Source organism: Rattus rattus, chromosome 7, assembly GCF_011064425.1.
Source record: "Rattus rattus isolate New Zealand chromosome 7, Rrattus_CSIRO_v1, whole genome shotgun sequence".
Taxonomy (NCBI): Eukaryota; Metazoa; Chordata; class Mammalia; order Rodentia; family Muridae; genus Rattus; species Rattus rattus.
In genome coordinates, this window is record NC_046160.1 from 92,972,853 (window position 1) to 92,999,663 (window position 26,811).

Consider the following 26,811-nt stretch of genomic DNA (forward strand, 5'->3'; position numbering starts at 1 on the left):
CCCCTCCCTCCGGCGAGTGGCCGGCACTCAGCGAGTGCTGAGTGATGGGTCCGGAGAAGATCACGCTCCTCCTCTTCCTCAGCTTTCCATCTTTCGTCACAGCGCCATCTCTCGATTGAGTAAAACTTAAAGTAATCATCCTGGAGCAAGAAACAGAACATTACCTCTTCTTTAAGCCTAGCAAACTCCCTCCGCAAAGTCTATAAATACCTCAAGGAAAGTTACTTTTCAGCTCGCCCTGTGGTTCAAACCGCCCATATTAGGAGGACTGAGACTCTATGGTTAGTGGTAACGAAGGACCTTTTCCGTCGGCGCTTGCGCAGTGAGAGGTGGGTCCGCATGCGCGCTGGGTTGGGCGAAGCGCACGCTGAGGAGCTTCGGCGTCCGGTGTTGGTGTTCCGAGTCTCATCGTTGCCATTAAGGAGCCCGGCGTGGGACCCTAGTTCGGGATTCACACATACACTTCAGGTGATTGGCCCCGCACCTTGCTTTCCCCAAGAATTCGCCGTAGCTATGTCCAGTGATAGGAGTGGTCTAGGCCCCGGGCTATCACCCCACCCCCCCTTTCCCGTTCTTGCGCGGGAAGTATCTGGACAACGTCGCCACGGCCCGCTGGATATTTCCTGCGCCTTCTCGCCAACCGGTGTCTGGTCCTGTGAGCCAGAAACGTGGCTGTACGAGCGGAGGAACCCCGTGAAGGAACGTGGGCCAAGTAGATTTTTACAGCCTCCCTAAAGATGTCTTGTGGTGGGGAGGCCTCTGGAGAACGCTCCGACATCCCACCCCTAGTTCAGGACTATTGGGCGCTTTGCTTTTACCCGGCCTCAGAATTTGAGCATTTTTTTTTTCTTCTTTTCAGCTCTAGGATACTACCAAAACTTCTGACTCTTTGGAGACTGAACTTTTAGTCAGAGAATCAATAGGATAAACCACCGTATTTAAGTTTAAAAAAAAAAAATCCGAAACGTAACTATTAGCATTGAAGGTCGTTAAGTTTTTCCGTTCTAGTTGTGCATTTCTGTAAGAAACAATTCCTGGAATTGGAAATCAGCTATTGAAGTAATGCTGCTGAGGCGATTATTTACCCTGTTTGGGCAACTTTGAAAATAAAACTAGAGTCTTATGATGGGCGCTGAAAGCCTGAGATTAAGAAAAACTTTAGCGTTAACTGTGTTCACATTGAAGCTCTTAAACCCCCCACTCCCACCCCAAAGCACCCATCTAGGATGCTTTGATTTTCACTAAGGTAGAAACATAGTTTCTTGAAAAAAGGATGCATCAAGAAAAGTCTTTATTTTTCTCATTAAGTTGATGTTAAAGGGGTAGGGGGCCCTCGACAGTTGATCAAAAATGCCAGTTATGAAGTTTTAGTGCCTTTTCTGGGCCTATGATGCCAGATGGCAGGCACCTAATTCTCAAAAGACTTAATTGTACTAGTAAACTTTAGAGCTGAACAAGCGTTTCCCCAGCGAGTTATATTCTAGTTTGGAATGTTCGTTGCCCATATCTACTGTGGTGACATGACAATGTACTGGCTCTAGAAGCAGACCTATTGTTAACAGGGGCAAAATGCTGATGATGCAAGGTATTTGAAACTAGCTTCGTAAAGTGTTTGCATTTGTTTACATCAGAACACATACAACCTACTCTAAAGGCAGAAGTGAGAGGTGTGTGGTGTACCCTTTAATCCCACCACTGAGAGTGCTGAGGCAGGTGCTCTGTGAGCTTGAGGCCAGCCAGAGCTGCACGCTGAAACCCTGTCTAAAGTGGGGGTAGGAGAGCACTTAACATGATCGTCTACTACTCTGATACAGTGAGGCTTCGTGGAGATCAGGTTTAATGTTAAAGACTTAGGTTTGGTTCTTGATTTTAGTGTATATTATGTATTTGTCTTTGAAGTCATTTAATATTTTTGTTCCTTGGCTTCTTGTTAATTCTTTTCTGTGCTTTTTCATAGTACTTTGTGGCCCTAATTTGTTTTCCCGCTGGTACTTAATTCCCTGGGAAAGAATTTCGTGTCAGAATTGTTTAGTAGTGACTAACCCCCCTACCCCCAAATGTTTTAACAAATTAAATGGCAAAATGAAAAAAATCAGAATACTTTCAAGATTATCAAAAGGACTGAATAAATTCTTTATTTCCATTTCATTGACAGAAGAACATGGACTCTTTTAATAATTGTTTTTATGAATTGATTTAGTCAATAAGCCAACATGTAAGTTCTTTGTGACAAGAATTCCTTTGTAGTTTCAGACTACTTTATTTCTACTGTAAGTAATATATTGTTCATTATTTACTCCATATTTTACAAACAGATTTGTGCCTTTTAAAGTAGTAGCCATATTTCTATTCTGTGTTCTCTTATCCCGTTGCCTATAACCTTTAGCCAGCTGATTAATACAAAAAGCTTCACCTTTTTGGATGCTACTGTTTGGAGAAATTTGCTAAGTGAATATGACTAGCAGCTTTTAAAACGTTTTCCTATAGCATTTATTTCGATGCTCATTTTGAAAGTCTTTGTTTAATTCTCCAGTTCTCTATATACAGATATTTGAAAACACATTCCCACCCTTAAGAGAAGTTCTGTTTAAAAAATGAAACAGCTGTTTCCAAATGGGTAATTCTAGCTGAGCATCTGCTTTCTTTGTTTACTAAATCCCTGTTTTGTTGAGCTGCAAGAGAAATGAGTCTGAGACATGTTTCTTTAGATAAACAGTATAGTTCTGTCCTGGTAGTTTGGCCTAACATGTGTGATACGTATTTCCAACACTGAGTATGTATATCAGTGTTACTTTTTGATTATGTTAGACATTTCTATTTGTGATATTTCTTAATACATCCTAATTAAGAGTACAAATGGTTCGAAATTTAATAGGCTCAAATTCTGAGTTTCACCACATACCCGAATGTAAAGGAGCAAGTTGCTCCACCCGCACCTCCATTTCCTTATCTACAGACAAGGAGAAATAGAGAGAAAGTGGTACGTCAAAGAGCTAGGCAATGACCGGATCATGTAGTAGTCCTCCCTGACAGAAACAGATGTCTAAGTCCCACATACATCTTCCCAGTTGGTAGTGGGGCTGTGTGCATGTCTGTTTGCAAACCATACTAGGACAGAACTTTGTTGTTCCATATGCTGGGTGTAGAAAGTCTAATTCTTGGTTGGTTGGTTGTTTTTTTGGGGGTTTTGTTTTGTTGAGGTAGGGGTTCTTGGTGTGGCCCTGGCTTCCTGGAACTCACTCTGTCAACCAAGCTGGTCTCAAACACATATATCTGCCAGAAAGTAAATTACTAAAATGTCACATTTATTTTCTTAGGGCTTTGGGCAGTAGTTCCTACCTATCTTCTGAGTTCTGACAGCTCTAAGTAGGTGGTGATTAATAAGAAAACATTAAAGTCCTCAGCTACAATTAAAGGTCTCAGGTCTTCCTTTTTAAAGTATAGTGCTAACTGGTATGATTTCCAGCCATATGGATTATTAACGAGAAGGTGCTGGGTTCTTGGGTGGATCAAAGGGAATGATTTTAAGTATCTTTAGTGCATGAAGATTAAAAGACACTTGGATTGTAGAGATTTATAAAGCTCGTCTCAAGAATAGGCATATGTGTTAACAAAATAAAACTACAAGAACTAGGATAGAGCTTGGTGGTGAAATACTTCCCTAGCATGGACAAGGCCTGACCTCATCAAACTGTTGGAGAATAATATAAGTTACAAATAATAACTGACTGAATCAAATCATTTGGTTGGTTGGTGGTTTTTTTGTTTTGTTTTGTTGGGTTTTTTTGGGGGGGGTTTTTTTGTTTGTTTGTTTTTTGAGACAGGGCTTTTCTGTGTGGCTTTGGCAATCCTAGAATTCACTGTTCACTGGGCCGCCCTCAGACTCAAACACAGATCCGCCGACTCTGCATGCTAAGTGCTGGCATTAAAGGTGTGCACCGCCACCACTCAGTTTTAACTCATTTGTTTTAAAGGGAAATACAAAATGAAGTCTTTTTTATTTTATGAGGATTGTACCTGCATGAGTATCTGTGTGCCATGTTCTTGCAGTGCCCACAGAGACCAAAAGAGGGCATCGGATCCCCTTGGATGGGAGTTAGAGAGGATTGTGAGCCATCCTGTAGGTGCTGGAAATGGAATCTGCATTTGCTGGAAGAGCATCCATTGAGGCATCTCTCAATCCTTAATAAAGTTTTGTTTTGTGGTACTGTAATTTTGGCTACAGTGATACTAGACTAGGAGTGCAGTTAATGAGAGGCAAGTCAGGAAAGATTTGCTTAGTGTGTAAATAGAAACTCAGTCTGCAGCATCACAAAAAAGATGGTAACATTTGGCATATTGGTTAAGGTTTAATCAGTCTTCCCTTTATACACTACGTGGTAACGTATGCCATCTGAGCTGACTTAGAGAAAGAGTAGCTTAGGTAATGTCAAAACTGTGTTATAATGATGTCCCCCCTTGTTCCATGATAGCTATTAAAATGTTGGGTGCTGATTTACTATTTTTTGGGATTTTGTTTTTGCTTTGCTTTTGTTTTGAGATGGCATCTAGGTATATAGCCAAGGCTGTTTTGAAACTTGTGATCCTTCTGGGTAAGCCTCTAGAGTGTTGGTATTATGTGTATACACCTAGATGCCCTACTTCAGTGGTAATAGTAAAACAGTGTTTTACTCTTGGTGTATTCCTTTAATCCTAGGCCTCACAGCACTTTATAGATAGTCATTAGTTTTAATAGTTTCTCTAAAAGTGATTGCCTAAGCGTCACAGAAATATGGAGCATAATAAAAACTAAAGTTGAGTACTGGATATCTATCCTTTTTCTGACATTTAAGACATTTGAAGAGGTGAGAAGACTAATGTCTATGTTATTTTCTTGTATTCCTTCATTGTCAGGTCTACAACATTGATTATTTTTAGCTTAACACTTTATTTTTGTTTGTTTGTTTAATTTGCAGAATGCCGGGTCTAAGTTGTAGATTTTATCAACACAAATTTCCTGAGGTCGAAGATGTAGTGATGGTGAATGTAAGATCCATTGCTGAAATGGGGGCCTATGTCAGCTTGTTGGAATATAATAACATTGAAGGCATGATTCTTCTTAGTGAATTATCCAGACGACGTATCCGTTCTATAAACAAACTGATCCGAATTGGCAGAAATGAATGTGTAGTTGTCATTAGAGTGGATAAAGAAAAAGGTAAGTGAGAAAAAAATAGCTAAGAAGCATAAATTACAAAACTGCAGAAGTTTCTGGTTTCGAATGGGTTATTTTTAAAATACACTGTAGTTAAACTACTATGCTTAAATTTGTCCGTGTTCTGAGTCTCAAGAGACAATCAAAGAAGGTCACTCACAGTAGGGAGATCCAGCCTCTGTGGACTTAATGTCGAAAAGACACTCAAAAGCGTATTTATCAATTGTTCACAAAAGTTGTTTTTTTTTTGGGTTAGTTTCTCATACTAAAAGCCCCTAATATAATCTATGTTTCCTGAAAGAAAACATCAGGCCTCTGCAACTTCAGTCTCTTTGGGCCCTGTCGGTACACTCAACAATGCGAGCTGTTCAGGTGCACCAAGACTGACTGTGGTGACCAGAGTCATGCAGAGACAACTCTGTAGCTAACAGAAAGTAGTCACTGCTTTCCACAATGATTTCCTCAAGGTCAGAGTGCTTCTAGAAAACAACTATTTTATTCTAATGTTTACCATAGATATGATGATTCTACTAGAAGCTACATAAATTCTTTTACATACAAAATTGTTAAAGAAGCACATCGTGGCTGAGGACATAACCAGTCATTGAAATGCTTGATTACAAGCTGGGGGAAGTGAGTTCAATCCCTCGAACCCATATAAAAAGGTTAAGGCTGGTAATCCCAACTATGGGGATTCATGGCCAGCCAACCCAATTTACTCAGTGAGTTCCTGACCAATGAGAGACTTCATCTCAAAAATCAAACTGAACAGCTCCTGAATACACCCAAGATTCTCCTATAGCCTCAACTGGCATATGGCATATGGTGTGTGCACATAAAACCACATACCCACATCTGTGTATACATAATCCATGTTTCATTTGTCTAAAGTTTTAAATTTAAAGGGTACTAATTAGCTGGCTAAGCAGAAACCTCTTACTTACTGTAGTAATGGGGGTTTGGTTTGGTTAACGTTTGAGTTATTTTGGTTGGTTAGTTGATTGGTTTTTCAAGATAGGGTTTTGGGCTGGAGAGATGGCACAACGGTTAAGAGGACTGACTGCTCTTCCAGAGGTCCTGAGTTCAATTCCCAGCAACCACATGGTGGCTCACAACCATCTGTAATTGGATCCGATGCCCTCTTCTGGTGTGTCTGAAGACAGTGACAGTGTACTAACATACATAAAATAAATATATTTAAAAAGAAAAAAAAGGTAGGGTTTTACTTGTAGCCTAGACTGGCCTTGGCTTCACAGACATCTGCCTGGCTTTGCCTCCAGGGTGCTGGGATTGAAGGCATGTGCCACCCCTACCCAGCATGTAGGAGTAGTTTAATTCCAGAGTTAGTTTGTAGTCAAATGACTTGGAATTTTTTAGTATTTTAGTACTTAAAGAATTATAACTAAGTTCCAAAGAAAAACCTACAGTAGTAATTAACATCTTTATTTGTAAGTGAAGGCCTCTAGGAAAACACAAGGTCTCAGCACAAAGATTTATTACCCAGGAAGGACAAGGTACTATGGGGTTTTGCCTCTGGACAGACAAAAGCAGACAGTGGGTATTTTAAGTGGACTAGTTTCTAAGGAGAAAGGAGGAAGTCTATGCTGTGGTCAGTTGGTAAGTCCTTATTAAACAAGTTAGCCAGTATAGCCAAATAATGAATTTTGATTGATGGACCTTCATGTTTTGTCTTCATTGACCAAATGAAGAAATAGACCTTGGGAGTGAGCTTTAGGAATGTAATTTAAAGGGTTTAGTGCGGGAGAGGGTAAAACTTGTTCGCTGGGGTTGGGGATTTAGCTCAGTGGTAGAGCGCTTGCCTAGCAAGCGCAAGGCCCTGGGTTCGGTCCCCAGCTCCAAAGAAAAGAAAAGAAAAGAAAAAAAAAAAAAAAACTTGTTCGCAATGCTTGGGCCTGCTAGAGAGCCCTTAAATATTAGTAGATGTGAATATGAATTTATTTGGTGTGGTTTATTTTTTCTTGATTTAGAATTAGATTAGATTAGCAATAAGATGACTGGGTTAAATGTAAAAGTAAGATTAAAAAATTAACATTTTTGGGGTTTGTTTGTTGGTCTCCCTCCTGCCCCCCTCCCTCCCAACAGAGTTTCTCTGCATAGCCCTGGCTGTCTTGGAACTTGCTCTGTAAACCATGCTGGCCTCAAAATCACAGTGATCTGCCAGGCTGCCACTGCCACTGCCTCTGCCTCCAAGTGTTGGGATTAAAGGCATGTACCACAATGCCTGATAATTTTAGGGATATTTTATATAAGCTTTGAAAAAAATTATGCTGTACACATACACACACACCTGAACTCCAATATCTCTAGCAGTTATGATGTTTGTGTGTTGTACCCCTAACTCTCAGTTTCCACAAAATCTTTCAGTGCTGAATAAATATTCTTTTTTCCCTTTGTGCATCTTTTTTCTGAATTCCATGTAAATCATCACCATTGTGAACACTTCTAAGCATGTTGTATAGTACTATAAGCTGTAGGTATTAGCTTTAGCAATTTCACTATAATTCATTGGGAGTTAGTTTCAGGTCATCTGTTACTGTCAGCCTGAATAACTGCCCACCTATGATGACTAGACTTTTTTTTTTTTTTTAACCTCCTTACCATTGAGTTTGCTAGTACATTCAGCTTTAAAGTCTTCACATCACTGTCCCAAAATAATATGACCCAATACTGCCTTGTTTTGTAATTCTTTATTACATAAAATATATGCAAAGGAATCAGGTATATTTTCAGATGCCATCAAGGATATCTCAGAATACAATAGAGATACATATAAGATTACTTCTGTAGCAGAACCTACTTGTACTGCGTCAGTTAAAACCAAGCAATTAAAGTGTAGACTGGTTATCTGCATTGGCATTTTTTTATGTGGAATGAGATCTGATTGTTCTGATGTGAGTGAGCATAAATCAGTATATAAAAGAGTCTGTAGAGGAGGTCTGGGTTTTGCCTGAGTTTGTTTGTTTTGGTGGTGGTCATGATTTGTTTATTTTCTGTGTATAGGTGTTTTGCCTACATGTATATCTGTGTGCTGCATGCCTGCCTGGTACCCTTGTAAACCAAAAAAGGGCATTGACTCCCCCAGAACTGGAGTTATAGGCAATTGTGAGGAATCATGTGGGTGCTGGGAATCAAAGACAGGTCCTCCAGAGGAAGAGCTAATGCTATTGATCGCTGAGCTGCTTCTCCAACTACAGCCCAGGAGGTGTTTGGTTTTGGTTTGTTTTATTTTGTTTCTTATTATTCAGAGCTTCTCTGTGTAGCTCTGACCGTCCTGGAACTTACTCTATAAAGCAGGCTGGCTTCGAACTGAGTTCTGCCTGCTCTGCCTCTGGAGTGTTGAGATTAAAGGCATGCATCACCATGCCCAAAAGGAGATCTGTTTTTAATATGAGAAAGTTAGATCCTATTGGACAAGACATTTAACATAACAGTTGTAAATTCCAGACATGTATAAAGTAACTGTAAGACAAGGAGAAATCAAAAGCTGAAAGTCCACACTTGGAAGAAAGGAGATCTGCTGGGTCATTTTTCTATTTTGTGTTTTCCCCAAGTATATACTAAAGACACTTTCAGCACCTAAGATCTGCCTGCTATAAAACTTACAGTATTACTTGGTAAATTGCATAAAGCCCTGCATAGCCACAGCAAATGAAAAATGGTAATAATGATAAGGATTAGAACAGTCATTCTCAATTTGAGGGTTAATGACCCTTTCATAGGGGTCACCTAAGACCATCAGAAAGCTCAGGTATTTACATTGTGATTCATAACAGCAAGATTACAGTTAGGAAGTAGCAATGAAGATAATTTTATAGTTAGGGCCACAACGTGAATTATATTAAAAGAAGCATTAGTAAAGCAGTATTAGGATTAGATTAGAGATAGGAAAGGCCAACAAAAGGAGAGCCCCTTGGTCTTTAATTAAATTCTGTCCCAGTCTGTGACCCCTGAATTAATAGATAACCTTCAAGCATCCCTTGGGGGTTAAAATCTGTAGATTAAAGTTGTTTCCTACTTGAGTCCATTTTGAGTTTAAATAGTTAATTTTTCCTGATGAAACAACTTTAAAAAAAATAGTAATTCAGAACCTATCCCAAATCATAATATCAAAAATACACCCCAAACTATTAGACATGAATGGGAATAAAACCAAACAATGTCTGAGGTGTGGTTGCTAAGGGCCAGATAAAATGCAAGTTTGAATTAGGAGACAGGATTTTTTAAGCTGATGGATGGTTCTGCTGCCCAAACACATTAAAATATCTTTTCCAGAATGAACAAAGGGAAATCTTAAAAAAGAAATTAGAAAGAGCCAATGTAAAGGACAGAAAATATCAGGGGAAAAGAATACAGATAGAACATAAGCCATGTCCAGTATCAAAAGTGCTATGCCAGTGGAAGAATAAAGCAAATATGTTAACTGGGAAAAATACTAGGCCGGGGCATGCCTGTTAGAGTGAGACACCCCTCCAAAAAATTCTTAAGTTTCCTATAATTACTAAATATCAAACCATGAGTTTACCGACTGGAAAATGTCCACAACTTGCTGTAATATAAATGGTAGTAAAACTGCATGTAAGCACATCAAAACATTGGGTAGAGGGTACATAAAAATTATGAAAATAGCTTTTTTAAAAAAAAGTATGTGGGATGTTGAGAGTAGAGATACAAAGTGCTCTGGTCTATTAGAAATTATTAATAGAGGCCAGGCCTTGGGGAAAAAACAAGTTAGAATTGTGTAGCCAGTAAAAATACTGAACAACAAAAGTCAAGATAGAGACTTTTTTTTTTTTTTTTTAAGAAACAGAAATTACTGCCAAATAAAATTGCATTAGAGAAATAATAATACACTTTTAGGCTAGTCTTAGGGTACTTGAATTGAAAATGCATATAATTTTAAAATACTCCTCTTTTCTCCCTTTCTCTTTATTTCTTACAATGCAGTTAGTTGTTTGTCTTATTTGTACCATCAAGATTTAAATTTATGAAAGTAATTGACTGATAAGGAAATTTTTCTTACAGTACCCAAAAGGAAAGCATGTCATGACATACATGGCCACTTGAGGAAGCTGTAGTTTGAGATAGGTAACAGAAGGAACTGTGAGAAAGAGTAAACCAGTGTGGTTGTTTTCGTTTTATTTTTGGTAGTGATGGCAGGGAATGGGTAAATTATATTGGCCTCGGCTGGCTTCATATTCACAATCTACTTCCCTGGTGAGGTTATAGACATGAACTACCTACCTCCCATAGTAGAATCTTGCAGGGTAGGATGACTGACAGCTGTCCAGTTTGAATAATCCTGGAAGGTACTGGGACAAAGGGGTTACCAATTTATCTAATTCCTTCTGACTTGATAATAGGACAAGTACAATATTGGCATAGTATGTGAGAATAACTAGATTCCAGATTAAGAGTTTGCATAATATAGACCCCTTGCTAACTCTTCTAAGAATTTGCTGGCCCTCGGAGAGGCTTTTTCACTCAAGTTACTGAGATCCCAAGAATGGAGCATCCATACATAGATACTTGCATGGTAACACTCTTTTAATCCCAGCACTCAGGAGGCAAAAGCAGGCAGATCTCTGTGAGTTCAATGCCAGCCTGGACTATAGAGTTAGTTCCAGGACAGCCAGGACTACATAGATTCTCAAATAAAATAAAAAGCAGAGTGGTGAGATGCCTTTAAACACAGCGCTCAGAAGGTAGAGGCAGGTGGATCTCTGAGTTGGAGGACAGCCTGGTCTACAGAGTGAGTTCCAGGATAGCCAGAGCAACGCAGAAAAACCCTTACTCAGAAGGAGGAGGGAGGGACAGACTAGAAGCTAGACTCTCACTGGTTTGTGCCTATAATCTCATCTAATCAGAAAACCGGTAGGAAGAGCACTCCAGATTTATTGGCAATGTAACAAGACCCTGTCTAGGTTGGGAATAGCTTAAAATGTTTCTCTATCATGAAACCCTGAGTTTAATCTCTAGTAAAGATAGGGGAGAAAAGAATACAGAGGGGGAAAGTGGTTACCATAATATTACTGGCAATTTTGATTTGTAACTCCCATTTCCAGGAGATTCCAAGCCCTCTTCTGGCCCCAGGGTACCAGGCCTGCGTATGGTGCATAGGAATTACGTGTAGGCCTTTACTTACATGCACCCATACAAATAAAATTAAAGACACTTCTAAAAAATTCTAAAATATACTTAAGACAGGTGAAAAATGAAAACCAAATTGGAGAAAAGGAAAACAAGTACTTGAATAATAGATCTGAATCTTGTATTAATAATTATACTAAATGTAAATCAAACAAATATTACGATTAAAAAGGCAAAGATTTATAGACTAGACCTATATTTTAAAAAGCAAGACCCAACAATAATGCTGTCATACTTTACTGAAAATAAGTAGATGGAGCCAAGGGTATTGGTGTATGTTTTTTATCCCAACACTTGAGGCAGACATTTCTGAGTTCATGGCCAACCTGGGCTACCTAGTAAGTTCTCTTCAAAAATAAATAAGATAGTAAATGGTATACTGTGCTGATATATCTGCCATAATAACACTAGAGTATCTATTAATATCAGATAAAGTAGATAAGTAAGCGTGTAATGATTAAGACACATGGCTGTTGATGTGTGTGCCCACTAGAGCTTAGTGTTGTGAAGTAAAGATTTAAAATAGATGAATCTGTAATCATAGTTGGAGGTTTAGATAACCTTTAGATAGTTAATGTAAAAGCCATATCCAAAAGTAAGTTGTTACAAATCTTGACCAGTTTATAGAACACTAAACACCCACAAAACATTGAGCATACATTTGTTTGAGATATGTGTGTCATGCTTGCTAAAATAATAAGTTGGGCCATAATAGAGCTTAGAATACATTTAAGGGTTAAAATCATGTATGTTCTGATCATAATGAAACTTGTTTGAATTATTGTATTTTAAGTGGAAAAAGCAAAACATTTGCTAAATTGAGCACCTATATATTAAGGCCACTGGAAATTTTTCATGATTGTTGTTATGTTAGAAAAGATGAAAAATCTAAAATGATTAGGTTTTTAGTTGAAGAGAAAATGAGAGTCTAAGGTATACCTCAATGGAAGGACCTTGCCTAGAGTTCTGCGGGTTTGAACCCCAGCACCTGAAAGGTAGGGTTAGGGGTGTCAGGAAAAGAAAAGAGGCATAATCAAATGGAGTCAGACGTGGTGATGCACACTTTTAGTCCCAGGACAGAAAAGGCAGGCATATGTGTCAGAGTTCAAGGTCATCCTGGGCTATACTGTGAGACCATCTTTTTATGTATTTTTAAAGACAGCTCATTTTAACAATCAAAATTATGTATATTCATTTATACACTCAGTTATCAACAAGGGTCAAAAAGCATCTGAGTGGTGTGTGCATTGTCTTTTTAAAAATAATACTGATACAGTTGCATGTCTATATGCTGAAAAATAGGAACATGATCTTACTCTCTAAAAATATCCTAAAATCATAGACCTACATGAAATATGAAGCCAGCTCTTTTAAAAGAAAACAAAAGTAAAATTTTATAACATTTTTGCTACAGGTTCTTAGATTAAAACATTAGAAAAGAATCTGTGAGAAGAAAAATTGGTAATTTGGGCTTCAATGTTAACAACATAGATTCTTTGGAAAATATTAAGAGAATGAAATAACAAAATTTTTTTGTGTGGTCTTTTTTTTTTTTTTTTTTTTTTTAAGTGTGGTCTTAGGACACACATTTTTCTGTGTTCAAATCCAGCATAGGATTTGGCTGTATCTATGGTCTGGGTATCTAATGAATTCTTTAATCTTTCTGAGTCCTGGTTTCTTCGGATTGAAAGACCAGCGTCTCTGGGAAAGAAAACCTACCTTACGGATTGATTTAAGGGTTCAGCAGGGCGCTTTAGATCCTGCCGTCTGGGTATACTGGTCACTCAGAAGATGGAAGTGTTACTTCTATTGAGAGTCGCCTCTCTTCAGTTTGTTTGTCTTGAGACAGGGTTTTCTTGTGCTGGGCTGGCTTTAAATCTACCATCGGCTAGGCATCTGTGCCACACACTTTATTCCCAGCACTCCAGGAGGCAGAGGAAGGTGAATCTAAGTTTGGACTAGCCTGGTCTACAGAGTGAGTCCCAAGACAGCCAGAGCTACACAAAGAAACCCTGTCTCAAAAAATCAAAAACAAAACAAAAAGCCAAAAAGTGTAAATATTCTGCATTGCACTTTCTAAGTTCTAGAATTAGCAGGCATGTGCCACCACACCTGCTTTGACAATAGCCTCTTAATCAAATCATAGTGAATTCTCAACTGTCCTAATGCTTAGGGAGAAATATTTAAGTAGGTTTCAATTAAATAATTTAAAATACTAATTTCTTCTAAAGCAATAAAGAATATATAATTGCCCTGTGATAAAAATGTTTCTGAAATCTTTCATAGTATTTTTGTCCATGATTTTAGTGTAGATAATTGTAAGCTTCTCTGTCAAATACTTAATTTGCTTATTGTTTTTAATCACATGTTTATATTTGAACAAATAAATTTTATTTTAAAATATTTTCATGCAGGATATATAGATTTGTCAAAAAGAAGAGTTTCTCCAGAGGAAGCAATCAAATGTGAAGACAAATTCACAAAATCCAAAACTGTAAGTTGGTCTCTTTGTTAAGGTTTCTCTGTTTTGGAGGCGTTGGAGATGGCTGTATGGTTAGAGTACTTCTTGCAAAGGACTCACCCAGGTTTGGATCCCAGCACCCACATCTGGCAGCTCACAACTGACTGTTGTCACTCAAGTTCTAGGGATCCGATACCCTCTTCTGTCCTCTGTGTTGTATGCATATGTGCATACTCAACAAGTGTACACATAATAGATTTTGAGCTGGTATTCATGATACACACCCCTGTATTCCCTGTGACTTTGAAACCAGCCTGGTCTACAGAGTGATTTCTAGGACAGTCAGGGCTATTATTCAGAGAAACCAGGTCTTGGGAAAGATGGGTGGGTGGGTGGGTGAGTGGAGGAATGGATGGAGGAGGGAATGTAGATAATGTTATGAGTCATGTGTGCTGGGAATTGAACTCAGGTCTTCTGTAAGACCAGCAAGTGCTCTCACCCACTGAAGTCATCTTGCAGCCCCTAATCCTTTGTCTTTCATGGCATATTTTCTTTGTCTTTTATTAGTATTTTGGTCCTTTTGCTGTGTGCGTTCCTATCCTTAAGATAAAATACCAAGAAAATACTTGAATAAAAATGGTCTTTTAATTAAAATTATTTTGATTAATCTAGTGTGATAGTTTGACTCCTAAAAGCAGTCCTCTGGGCACACCTGTGAGGAGTTGTCTTCATTAAGGTTAATTCACGGGGGAAGATTTGTCTTAATTGTGAGTGGAACCATGTCCTGACCCAGGGATCCTGGCCTGGGTGAAATAGAGGTGTGGGGCAAGCTGAGCACTGGTCTGCGTGCATCGAGTCAGCTCTCAACTTTTGACTTCTGATGTGACCAGTTCTCTCAGACTTCTAGCTCTGACCTCCTTATCTGAAATGTAACCTGGTATTGTAAGGCAAAGAAACCCTTCCTCCTCTACCTTGCCTTTGTTAGAATATTTAATCACAGCAACAGAAAAGAAACTAAGACACCCAGTAAAATAAATAGTCCCACATACATGAGACTATGGTCCAGATCTCTGCTGTCATTTTATGTGTTTACACATCTGAAACATGTAAAAGAAATGTATTTTTTAAGAAAGTAAAATCTCTGCAAGACTTGTCATTCAGAAAATACAGTCTTTGCACTAAGCCCTTCGGCATTACTTAGCTACATATTAGAATGCAGAATGCCAAGTCATAGTGGTAAGGGCCGTCATTTCCAGCACTCCAAGCCAGCATAGCAGTTTGTGATCAGCTTGACCTACATAGTTGCCACCCTTTCCCAAAGACACAGACTAGGATTATAGTTGAGAGGGAAGAGCATTTACCTAGTATAGAGAAAGCTCTGCTGTCCAAGTAAAAGTGTTACCTTGATCCTGTTATGTTTCTAAAACACTGCTGTAGGTACTTTGCATATATTTGGTCTCTAGGATGTTGTCGGATTGAGTGTTTGCCTGGTACAGTGATCTGTACCTATAGCCCCAGTCACATGAGAAGCTAAACCAGAGTTTGGCTTGAGTCCAGTCTGGGCACTGTAAGAAGCCTCTGTCTCATAAGTATAGCATAGACAACAGTATGTTCCCGGAATGATAACGTTAAACAAGCGGCTTAGGACCTGTTACTCAATTTTGATGTGAAACATGAAACAATTTATTATATACATTTACACATTTATTCATATATGTACATAGCGTGGTCCCCATATAGAGGTTAGAAAATACTTGTGGGGACCAGTCCTCTCCTACCACGTGGATCCTGAGGATTGGACTCTAGTCATCACTCTTGACAATAAACACCTTAACTAAGCCATCTTGCTAGCTCATGAAATAGCTTCTTAATTTTCTCTAAATTTGTATTATTTTTAGGGAGTTTGATGGGTAAGTAATGGAAGGATAATTGTTAAATGGTAACAGAGCTTTGAACAGTTTTCCCCTTATGTGTGGTTTTGTATATATTTGATCATGTAAGAGCACTCTTGGTAAAGAAAGATGCTAAGTGCCTTGTTGCAAGTGAAACAAGTTCAGATGTTAATTTGTTTGAAAACCCAAAGTTATGTCATATTTCTCCTTATACCTAGTTGAATTGATTATTGTGAAGGAATGACTATTTCTTTATGGAAAAAGAATTTGTAGTCAAGAAATTTTATTGTTCAGTAATTATTTTGAAGTGAAATTACATCTTCTGCTAAAATACAAAAATGCCTCTTTGTGGCTCTCCTTCAAATTATTGAATTCTTCATTTTGTATCTAGGTTTATAGCATTCTTCGCCATGTTGCTGAGGTATTAGAGTATACCAAGGATGAGCAGCTGGAAAGCCTATTCCAGAGGACTGCCTGGGTCTTTGATGACAAGTACAAGAGACCTGGATATGGTGCCTATGATGCCTTTAAGCATGCAGTCTCGTAAGAACACCTTGATTCCGCCTTTGTCTCACCTGCTAAGTCTTAGCACACAGATTGATTGCCTGGCATCTAGTTATACAACACCCAGACATTGGGTCCTTGTCAAATTTAACCTTAAAAATATTTCAGTGTAAAAGGCCTGCGGTGTGAGTGGATCCTATGTGGTCATGCATATACAGTTTTCATTTGCCGTTGTTGACGTGGTTTTATCTCACACTGTTTCCTGTGCATTTCCATTTCCTCTTCGTGCCTGGATGGTTTCAGGACCAGTGTGGACATCTCGCCCAGAACAGTGCAGCCCCTTGCTTACCACACTTGTTTGGACCTTCCATGTAGCCTCATAATAGACCTTTTTAACTAGGTTTGCTTTGCCTCTTAAAATCCTGTGGTTTTTATGCCATAGTCCTACTGTATTTCTTCATAAACTATTAGGCTCTGGTTCTAAACCTGGTTTTCTCTGTGTCTTTCCTTGCCTGCCTTTGTTATCTAACAGAAATACCATGAGATATCATTTCAACAACTTTCCTGCCAATATCACAAGCCTTTCCCTATTTTTCCTTCTGTTACATCCATGCTTCAAGTGATTTCCCTGACTTCTCTGCAGTTGTAGATCAGTTGGTGCCTCTGTATATTCAGGGTCTCGCCTTGGCTGTGTCTTCATTGCTGCCCAACATCTGCTCTTCGCTGTCGTTGCTCCCATCTCTATGGTGTCTGTTTCTTAGTGCTCTTCCTCAGAAGCCCTCTTAGCCATTGTCTCTTGGTTGACATGCTCACCACCCATCTACTTCCTTCCAGACCACTTGAAATGTTCATTTCTCCTGTACTCCTAGGGTCTGTGCCCTTCCAGCCCTCAGACTAATCGTACCTCCAGCCACTTACTCCTTTGCTTGGATATTCAACTTTTTCCTTTATTAATTTCTACTACAGGAAAAAAATTCTCATCTTTACCTTGACTTTTTTACAGGAAGCATCATGTCCTCTTTAGTAGCCATTTACTTCTCCCTGCTTGCTGTCAATGAATCTTTTCCTCCCATTCCTTCCTAATGTTAGTGCTGCATGACTCCTCACCACTGTCTTGAGGTGAATTTCCAGCCCTTATTCTGCTAAGAACTGGTTTCCTTAAAGGGGAGTAAGACTCATCCCTGGCATAGCAAGTTCTTATGTAAGACAGGAGAATAATAGCAGCTAGCAGTTCCATAATTCTAAAATCCTATGATGTATGGGTTATTGTTCTCATGCTAGAATTGAAGAAACTGAGGCAGAGATTAATTTGTTCAAAGTCACGCATCCCACAGTTGGTGTCAGCAGTCACCAGTATTGAAGCTCAGGCATACTGGCTCCCTACAGGTCTTAACTGTTCACCCTTTGGCACTATTTATCCTTCTGTTCTTCATTCCTTAGTCAGTGGGGGGAGGGGGGTAATGGAATTTAGAATCCAGGACACAAGCATATACCACACAGTTACTCAGCCGCAGCCCATCCACTCAGTGTGTATTTTAACAGCACACCATCACCACCTGGCCCAGCGTTTGTTTGTCCGGCCTTAATGTCCTTTTAGTTCCCTTCCCTTGACAGTCTTCTCTCCATCATCATTCAGTGGCAGTTGTTGGGTTTTGAGACATACTGACATATATGATTTGTCATGCCTCACATTATTCCTTTTAATTAATAAACTAAATTTCAGGTTGAAGAGATGGCTCAGTGGTTAAGAGCACTGACTGTTTTTCCAGAGGTCCTGAGTTCAAATCCCAGCAACCACATGGTGGCTTACAACCATCTGTAATGGGATCTGATGCCTTCTTCTGGTGTGTCTGAAGATAGTGTACTCACATATATAAAATAAATAAATCTTTTTAAAAAAAAAAAAAAAACAACTAAATTTCTGAAGTAACTAGAAACAGTGTTTTCCTCTTCAGACCCAGTATCACTCATTGATAAGCACTATCCTGAAGTCATTAGTGTGTACTATTATCACTTAAGGTTTATCAGTATACATGTTGAGCATCCTTAACCCAGTAGTACATAATACCCCCCTCTGAAAGTTTGTGAACCAGCATTATCCCACAAACATGCTGACCTGTAACAAGTCGTGGTTGAAGCCTAGGCACATCAAGGATGCTTGCAAATACCATCCTTAAGGTGTCTGTGTATGGTACACCTGAACATAATGAGTTTCAAGTTCAAACTTGGATTTTCTCCCTGAGATACATTATTCTGTGTGCATAAATACTCCAAAATCTTAGAAAAATGTAAATTAATTCTATTCCCAAGACTTCACAAGTCCACAAAATACATATAAGATAAGCTGTGTATTCACACTTTAATCCATTGTTATCTTTCATAGGCAAAATGAAGTTGCATTTTGTCTTACAAGTTAGGATTTCTCCAGATTGAATAATGTATACCTACTTCCTCATATCTGTATCATTTCATTTTGAGATCCTGTTCCTATATTAAGAGACTTAATTTTTTTGTCCCATTTTCAAACAGTTTTATGAATAAATGAATGTACATATACCTTTGAGGGTTTCTAGAGAATACCTAGGAATATAATTGTTGAATCTCATGACCGATTTTATAAATATGTATAAATGTACTTAATATCTATTTGGTTTTGCCAAATTACACTCCAAATTAGTTCTGTTGTTTATATTCCCCTAGAAACTGTATAGATAAGATATTGATGTTTTCTCTCATCTTTACTATTATTTGATATACATCTCAGATTTTTTTTTTCCTTTGCCATAATCGATTTGCATGCCCCTGCTTATTCATCAGGTCAACATCTTTGTGTATTTATTGATTATAAATGTCGGTCTGTGTTTGTCTCTATCAGTCATCACGTGACAGTGTTGATATTTCAGTTTGTCTTGTGCAAGCTAATTGAAAAGTTCACTGTATGTTTTGCCTCTGCTTATTAGGGTCTCCTGTTCTTTTAGTTTTGGTTTTTGTTTCCGCTTTGTTTTTCTTCCTTTTTTTTCCTTTCATTTATTCAGTTAACATGGAATTTTAGCTAGGCCCTTCCTTAATTTAATCCAGGCCTTGGACACTTGGGAGAATTAAATGGCATGCTGGTCTCTGCAGGAAGGCCTTCCTGACCTCACTGGCAATGAGTGTCCTCCTGTCCCAGTGCCCCAGTATTGTTGCTTCCAAGCTAGATTCTCAGGCCTTGAAATAGAGAGTCCTGATTACTCAGAAGGACTTAAGTCGGCATAATAGGATGTCAGGTTTGTGTTCGAAAGTATTTATTGAGTTGCTTAGTTTAGCCAGATCTCTAAAAATTTTTGTTTTGATAATCAGTTGTTTTCTGTTTATCATGTATTTTATTTGTGTTGCTTCATTTAATACAATTCTATGAGATACTGATTTTTTTTTTTTTAAGATTTATTTGTGTATATGAGCAATCTATTTGCATGTGTGCCTGAATGACAGAAGAGAGCACTAGAGAGACAAGGGCATCAGATCCCACTATAGATGGTTGTGAGCCACAATGTAATGGCTGGGAACTGAACTCAGGACCTGCGGAGGAACGACCAGTGCTCTTAATCACAGAGCTATCTCTCTCCAATCTAGTTTACACATTTGGAAAGAGAAAAGAACACATAATTAAAATTGTACAAGGTCAAGATTTCAACTTCAATGTGGAAGCTAGTGCTTTATTGTTATTTGTATTACTCTGCAGGATGTATTTGTTTTCACAGTTATTAGTAATATTACCTTGAGAGTTCTTGCTCTGTTTTTTTCTCAGAGACCCATCTATCTTGGATAGTTTAGATTTGAATGAAGATGAAAGAGAAGTACTCATTAACAATATCAATAGGCGTTTGACCCCACAAGCTGTCAAGATTCGAGCAGGTAAATGCTTGCTTTTTTTTTTTTTTTTTTTTTAACAAACTTTAAAGTGTTTTGGTTTGGTTTTTACGTGGTTGGGGAGAGGGTTATTTGACTGCTTTGGGGTTTTTGTTTTGGCTCTTACACTCAAACCAGGGCTTCATACAGGCTGGGTAATTAGTCCATCACAGTCTCGTGTCTTTGGCCCAAGGAATTATTACTTCTACAAAACTGAAAAATGTCTTGGCACAAATCAAATAGATCTAGAAGGTTAACTAACTTTAAATCAGCCCTTTAATGTGGAAGTATTATTTTGCCTTGGTTTATAATTTAAAATATTTCAACAGGACAGCAGTATCCTTCCATGCCTTTGTATTGATTCTATGGTGGTAATCTGGAATATTTTCAGACACTTTACAGATACTTTACAGGAACATATATTTCTAAGGCAATAGTTCTCAACCCCTTTGGGAGTCAAGTGACCCTTTCACAGGAGTCACATATCAGATATTTGCATAAAGATTCCTAACAGCAAAATTACAGTTATGAAGTAGCAATGAAATAATTTTATGGTTGAGGTCACTACATGAGGAACTGTGTTAAAGGATCACAGCATTAGGAAGGTTGAAAACCAGGGGTCTAGGGGGTAGAGGTATATTAACAGGGTGGACCACATTCTTAGCATTTGTGAAGTCCTGGGTTCATTCCCTAGCTAGCAGCAACCCCCAATAAAAATTCGTAGCTGTTAGCATTTTCTATTCAGGAACAGATAAAAGATCTGCTGGGTCAGTACTGACAGAATGCTTCAGCAAGTAAAGCTACTTGCCACCAAGCCTAAATACCTGAGTTCAAACCCAGAACCTACATGGTAGAAAAAGGCCAAATGGTGTGCAGTTTCTAAATAGTTCTAGACAATTTGCTGTCATGGTGTATCTTTCCTTATCGTCCTTTCTTGTGCCAGCTTTTGAATTTTTGTAATTTTAGATATTGAAGTAGCTTGCTATGGTTACGAAGGCATTGATGCTGTAAAAGAAGCCCTGAGAGCAGGTTTGAATTGTTCTACAGAAACCATGCCCATCAAGGTAAGTTATGCATTATCTTCCACCCTGCTCTTCAGAACCTTGTGGTCAACCTGTGTGTTAGCAGTTGAACCCCGGGCCACTAAGTCATGGTCCCAGTCTTTTCCCCTTTCTTGCTGGTCGTGTGGGTAGGAAAGTAGAGCTAAGTGATTAAAAAGTGCATACCCGGCATGTTCAGGGTCAGAGTGTTGGAGTCCAAAAACTAAAACAATCCAAGCAGTCACAAGAGTCTAGCAAAACGAGATCTTTATTTGACATAGGTAACAATGACTGACCAGTCAGGATAACAGCACAGACTCAGAAGCTAACTGTGTCCTTGAACGTTCATCCCAGTTAGTATTTAAGATGACAAAAATATATTGCACTCAGACCACCACTAATTGATCAGGGCTGTAGAACAGACTTGGAAGCTGAACCACAACCACTGAGCCAGAGTGTCAGAATATTTAAGCTTCAACACTACAAACCTATGCCAGGTTATCCCTCCAGTCAGGGTTTAGGATAAAGCCTTCCTTAGGAATGTGTCTTTGTGTACATTTATCCTATTCCAATATGTTTGGTTATTCAGCTGCGGTGGGGTACCTTGCCTAGCTTGTATGGCTCAACTTGACAAACAGGATATCAGTTTCCCAGGGAGGTCATGGGGACTTAAACTTTATTTAACCCCTATTCAAAATGGAAGTTTTATTCAAAATCACTTCAGTCCAGTTCCTTCTTATGAGAGTTTCCTAAAAACAAAACTATCATGGAGATTAGAAAGCCAACTCAGAAGTTAAAGCTATTGCTCTTGGAAAAGATCTAAGTTCAGCGTCATGTCTCTTTTTTTTTTTTTTTTAATTTATTTATTTATTTATTTATTTATTTATTTATTTATTTATTTAGAGTTGGGGGCTGTTTGCAGCTATGGCTTTTTGATGATGCTGCCATCATAGTGGACATAGAGGATTTCTCTTGTTAGTGAACCAGCAATATTAAATCTTCTTTACAATAGAAGTTGCAGTGCCCAAAATGTTTGAAGTGCCTTGGGAGGCAACAGGTTTTTCAGTAACAGACATTGAACTGGGTGGTTGTTCCTCAGGATTTCTTAGGATTTCTTCTATCAATTTACAAATAATTCACCTTTTCCTTTTTTATGATTTATTGCCAGGCATGGTGGCACATGGCTTTAATCCCAGCATTTGGGAGGCAGGGGCAGATCTCTGTGGATTCAAGACAGATTTGATTTTTACTTTATGTGTGTGTTTGCCTGCATGTGTACCATGTCCATGCCTGGTGCCCACAGAGACCAGAAGAGAGTGTCAAAGTCACTGGGTAGATGCTGAGAACCAAACCAGCATCCTCTGCAAAAGCAACAATTCTTCATATTCAGTATTACGGTGGACTGTATATATGTACTAGATGAGATCACTGTATCAGTGGTCTGACTACATGTGCTGGTTAGTGTTAGTTTACAACCTGACAGACCTAGAATTCTCCTGGGCATGTCTGTGCAAGATTGTCTTAATTGTGTTATTGAGGTACACTGACCCACCTACCCACTGAATGACACCATTCTCTGAATAGATCTGTAACTGTAGAAATGGAGAGGGAGCTGAATAGGTTGAATGCATGCATTCATTTCTGCCTTCTGACTTTGGACATGATGTGACTAACTCCCACTGCCTTGACTTCATGCCATGATGAACTATGCTTTGAATTGTGAGCTAAAACAAATCCTTTCTCCTGTAAATTGCTTTTGTTAGAGTATTTTATCACCTCAATGAGAAAAAATCTACGAGAATATATTAATAAACTGATTGAGAACTGGAAGGCAAGTCAAGACGATTTCTTCATGTAGTTAATTAATAAAATAATTTTTTAATATCCTGTGTAAGTATAATCATAACTTCATTTTCATCTTTGTCCTTTAGATTAATCTAATAGCTCCACCCAGGTATGTGATGACAACAACGACCCTAGAAAGGACAGAAGGACTCTCTGTTCTCAATCAGGCTATGGCAGTCATCAAAGAAAAGATTGAGGAGAAGAGGGGAGTGTTCAATGTTCAGATGGAGGTGAGATTGGGGTCTTACTTTTTACTTTGTTCTTAATGTTTTTGCTTTGTTTTTTGCTTTTGAGGCAGGATTCCATGTAGTCAAGGCTAGTTTTCAGCTCACTGTGTAGTCAAGGCTAGCCGTAAACTACCTGATAACTGCCTAGCTATTTATTCTCATTTTCCTTGTAGTGTGTGTGCCCAGGTACACTGACCCATGTGTGCACATACAAGGCCAGATCAGTGTTGGATATCCTCTATCTTGTTTTCTTGAGACTCCCTGAACCTAGAGCTGAAGATCCCCCTGAATTCACTCTCCGAGCTCTAGGTCACAGGCATATACCACTGTGTCCAGCCTTGTCTATGACTGTAGGGCTTGGACCCATTCTTGTGCAGAACTTACTTCACCTCTTAGCCCTTTAGTGCTTTTGAAAATGTTAGATACGGGGGTTGGGGATTTAGCTCAGAGGTAGAGTGCTTGCCTAACAAGCGCAAGGCCCTGAGTTCGGTCCCCAGCTCCGAGAAAAAAAAAAGAAAAGAAAATGTTAGGGGCTGGGGATTTAGCTCAGTGGTAGAGCACTTACCTAGGAAGCGCAAGGCCCTGGGTTCGGTCCCCAGCTCTGAAAAAAAGAACCAAAAAAAAAGAAAAGAAAAGAAAATGTTAGATACGGAGCCAGCAAAAACGACTTACAGGCCTTGGCTGCCAAAACTGGTGACCTAGAATTTAGTATCCAGGACTTATGTGTTAGAAGGAGAAAATTGACTCCTAAAAGTTGTCTTCTCAACTTGAAAAGCACGCCATGGCCATGCATTCCCACACACATGAATAAGTAAAGGCTGTTGTTGTATCAGATGAGTTGGATGTGATGGTTCATGCCTGTGATCCTCAGTACTTAGGAAACAGGCCAGGATGATTGCCTGAAGTTCAGAGCCAGCAGCATATCAAAGCTAGCTGCCCAGTCAGATATACTTGGGAATAAAAAATTACTGAGTATAAAGTAATTGTTTATTTCTAAAGGGTTTTGTTTGTAATAAAACAGCACTGGGGTGCATGTTATAGGATAGACATTTGTACCAGTGCTAGGGTTTTCCCCCTCGGGGGGAATAGTAGACAGTGCAAAGTTTGCTAGGCATAGTGTGACACAAACCTCTACTTTCATTTCAGCATTGGGAAGAAGAGGCAGAAGGACTGGCTTGTCTACCTAGGGAATTCCATCTCAAACAGAATAATCTCTTTCCCTCACCTCAATAGGAACAAAAACTAGTTCTCATATGCTATATGTCTATGTGTATAGAATGATTCATTCTGTGATGAAGAATATTAATTTATCTGGATCCCAGAGTATTCTTTTTTTTTAGAAAACAAGACATTTGGTAGCCTTTCGTTGTGGTCACTGAACTCGTTTTCAGTTGAGCTTATTAAAATGGCAGAAAACAGTATTCCACTGTAGTGTGCGTGTAGTGTGTGTAGTGTTTCCTTGGATGGTCTTGTACTTTCTTAACTTTGAACTGATAGAACTTATTCAGTGGTAAGTCAGCACAGGTATGACTGAATTGTTAGAAATGAAAGTATTTTTTACATTAAATTTTAAACATTAGCCAGTAATACTATTGAAGTCAAATCTGTTCTACTGTTTACCTCATTTTGTGATTGTGCCTCTTCCACAGCCCAAAGTGGTCACAGATACAGATGAGACTGAACTTGCAAGGCAGCTGGAACGGCTTGAGAGAGAAAATGCAGAAGTGGATGGAGATGATGATGCAGAAGAAATGGAAGCCAAAGCTGAAGATTAACCTTTTGGAAAACAGTCCAATTTAAGGAGTACGAAGCAGCCCTTTCTGGCTGTAAACCCTAGACTTGAAAGTTTTCCAGTATTGAAAACTTCAAAGCTGAATATTTTTATTTCCAAGTATTTAAGTATTCGACAAGCCAGAATCTAAATGCCCTCCTTCGTGTCAGCTGTTTTCACATAGTGGCTCTAACACCTCAAGCGTTTTTAAGGGAGTGGCTTGATTTGACCAGAGACAAATGTTAAACCGCAGTCCTAAAATTGGGCTTGCGGTTTTCATTTCTGATGTCTTTGGATTGGCACCCTTATGGTTTAGAGAATTACCAGGGGCTCCAGACACCAACAATCCCAACCTTTCTATATAAAATGTACTCAAGCAAACATCAAATAAATTTCTGGGATATTTAATTGTAGGCTTCTTCCTTCTTGTCACCAGTTAAAGCCAATCTGAGACTCTAATTCTCTTCGTATGATAGAAGTCAGTGGACAAGTAATCAAATGACCTATGCAGGAACAGACTTTGAAAAGGAATGCTAGAGAAGCAATTAGGAATTTAATCCCTAGTAAAGAAAAACCTTAAAATTCAATGAAAGAATTATGTGCCTGTTAACTTATTTGAAACCAGTGATAACTCATGTAGAGAAGTCGTCACCCTTGGTCCCTTTGGCGTATACTGACTACTTACCTTGACTTCACAATTCAAGGGATGTTTTAAAGTGCTGCTGCTTTGGTGTAGATATTTCGAGCAGCATCACCCAACTGAAGGGGACAGTTTCCTCTTTATCTGGTAGGTGCTATCTAGATCTTTTAGTGTTTTTATACCAAAAAAAAAAAAAAAAAAAAAAGCAGAATGTGATTTAACACAAAATTTTTAGTGTTCCTATTTTTACCTTTACAAACTATCTACTTTAAAGGTTAATGTGCAAAATAATTTTTTCAAGTAACAAAGTTACAGCTACAATAGTCACATGTAGAAAATCTTCATTTAGTTTGGCATGCTTGTCTTAGGATACTAATACTATTTATTACCTGTAAGAAAACTTAAAACTAAATACAGGACTAGACTGGAAAGAGTCTAGAGATGGGTACGGTAGCACGTGCTTATTTATGGCTCTAGTACTGGTCTAGTAGTATTGGAAAGTTGAGGAAGGAAAATTCCTTGAGCCCAGAAAATTCCTAGACAACCATTGCAAGACCCTGATCTCAAAAGGAATGGGAATTAGAATGTTGGGAAATGTTTTATGCTGTTCATGAAAGTTTGTCCTTTTGTTTAACATAGTCTTAGCTTTTTAGTCTAGTGGTCTAATCTCATGTGACCCATTTCCAAGGAACCATGCTTGCCAGTCAGCATACCATGTTACTAGGATTTAGGGAATCTGAATGTACTCCAGATTGGCTGTCTACAACAGTGGTTCTCAACCATCCTAACACTGCAACCCTTCAATGCATTGTGATGATCCCTAACCATAAAGTTACTGTTTTTGCCACTTCATAACTGTAAGTTTGCTGTTATGAATCATGGTGTAAATATCTGTTTTTTTGATGGTCTTGGGCAACCCCTTGTGAAAGGATCATTTGGCCACCTTGGGTTGTGATCCATAGATTAAAAATGCATCAAGAAACAAGTTTAGGGCCAGGTATGCATGCCTTTAATTCCATCATAGAAGTGACAGATGGATCTCTGAGTTCAAAGCCTAGCTGGTCTATATATCAATTACAGGTCATCTAAGACCCTGTGAGACCCTGCCTCAACTAAAATTTTTTTCAAGAACATGAAGGTGTTACCAGAGCTGCAATACTAACTGTAATTCCAGCTAATTC

The 26,811-nt window shown here is 38.7% G+C and overlaps 1 protein-coding gene across 1 annotated transcript; it reads left to right on the forward strand.

Annotated features, from left to right (window-relative positions):
- Positions 1 to 13: 13 nt before the first annotated feature.
- On the forward strand, positions 14 to 25,398 carry Eif2s1 (eukaryotic translation initiation factor 2 subunit alpha). The gene is made up of 8 exons (XM_032907995.1): positions 14 to 468; positions 4,956 to 5,197; positions 13,777 to 13,856; positions 16,107 to 16,258; positions 20,007 to 20,113; positions 21,074 to 21,171; positions 23,079 to 23,222; positions 24,869 to 25,398. The coding sequence occupies exons 2-8, from the start codon at positions 4,957 to 4,959 to the stop codon at positions 24,992 to 24,994; spliced, it is 948 nt and encodes a 315-aa protein (XP_032763886.1). The 5' UTR covers positions 14 to 468; position 4,956; the 3' UTR covers positions 24,995 to 25,398.
- The last annotated feature ends 1,413 nt before the right edge of the window (positions 25,399 to 26,811 follow it).

Excerpts from the sequence above, each read along its gene's own strand:
- Eif2s1 (XM_032907995.1), top strand. The coding sequence starts at position 4,957 with ATGCCGGGTCTAAGTTGTAGATTTTATCAACACAAATTTCCTGAGGTC. Across the intron at positions 5,198-13,776 it reads TAGAGTGGATAAAGAAAAAG|GATATATAGATTTGTCAAAA; the intron begins GTAAGTGAGAAA and ends ATTTTCATGCAG. Across the intron at positions 20,114-21,073 it reads AGCTGTCAAGATTCGAGCAG|ATATTGAAGTAGCTTGCTAT; the intron begins GTAAATGCTTGC and ends TTGTAATTTTAG.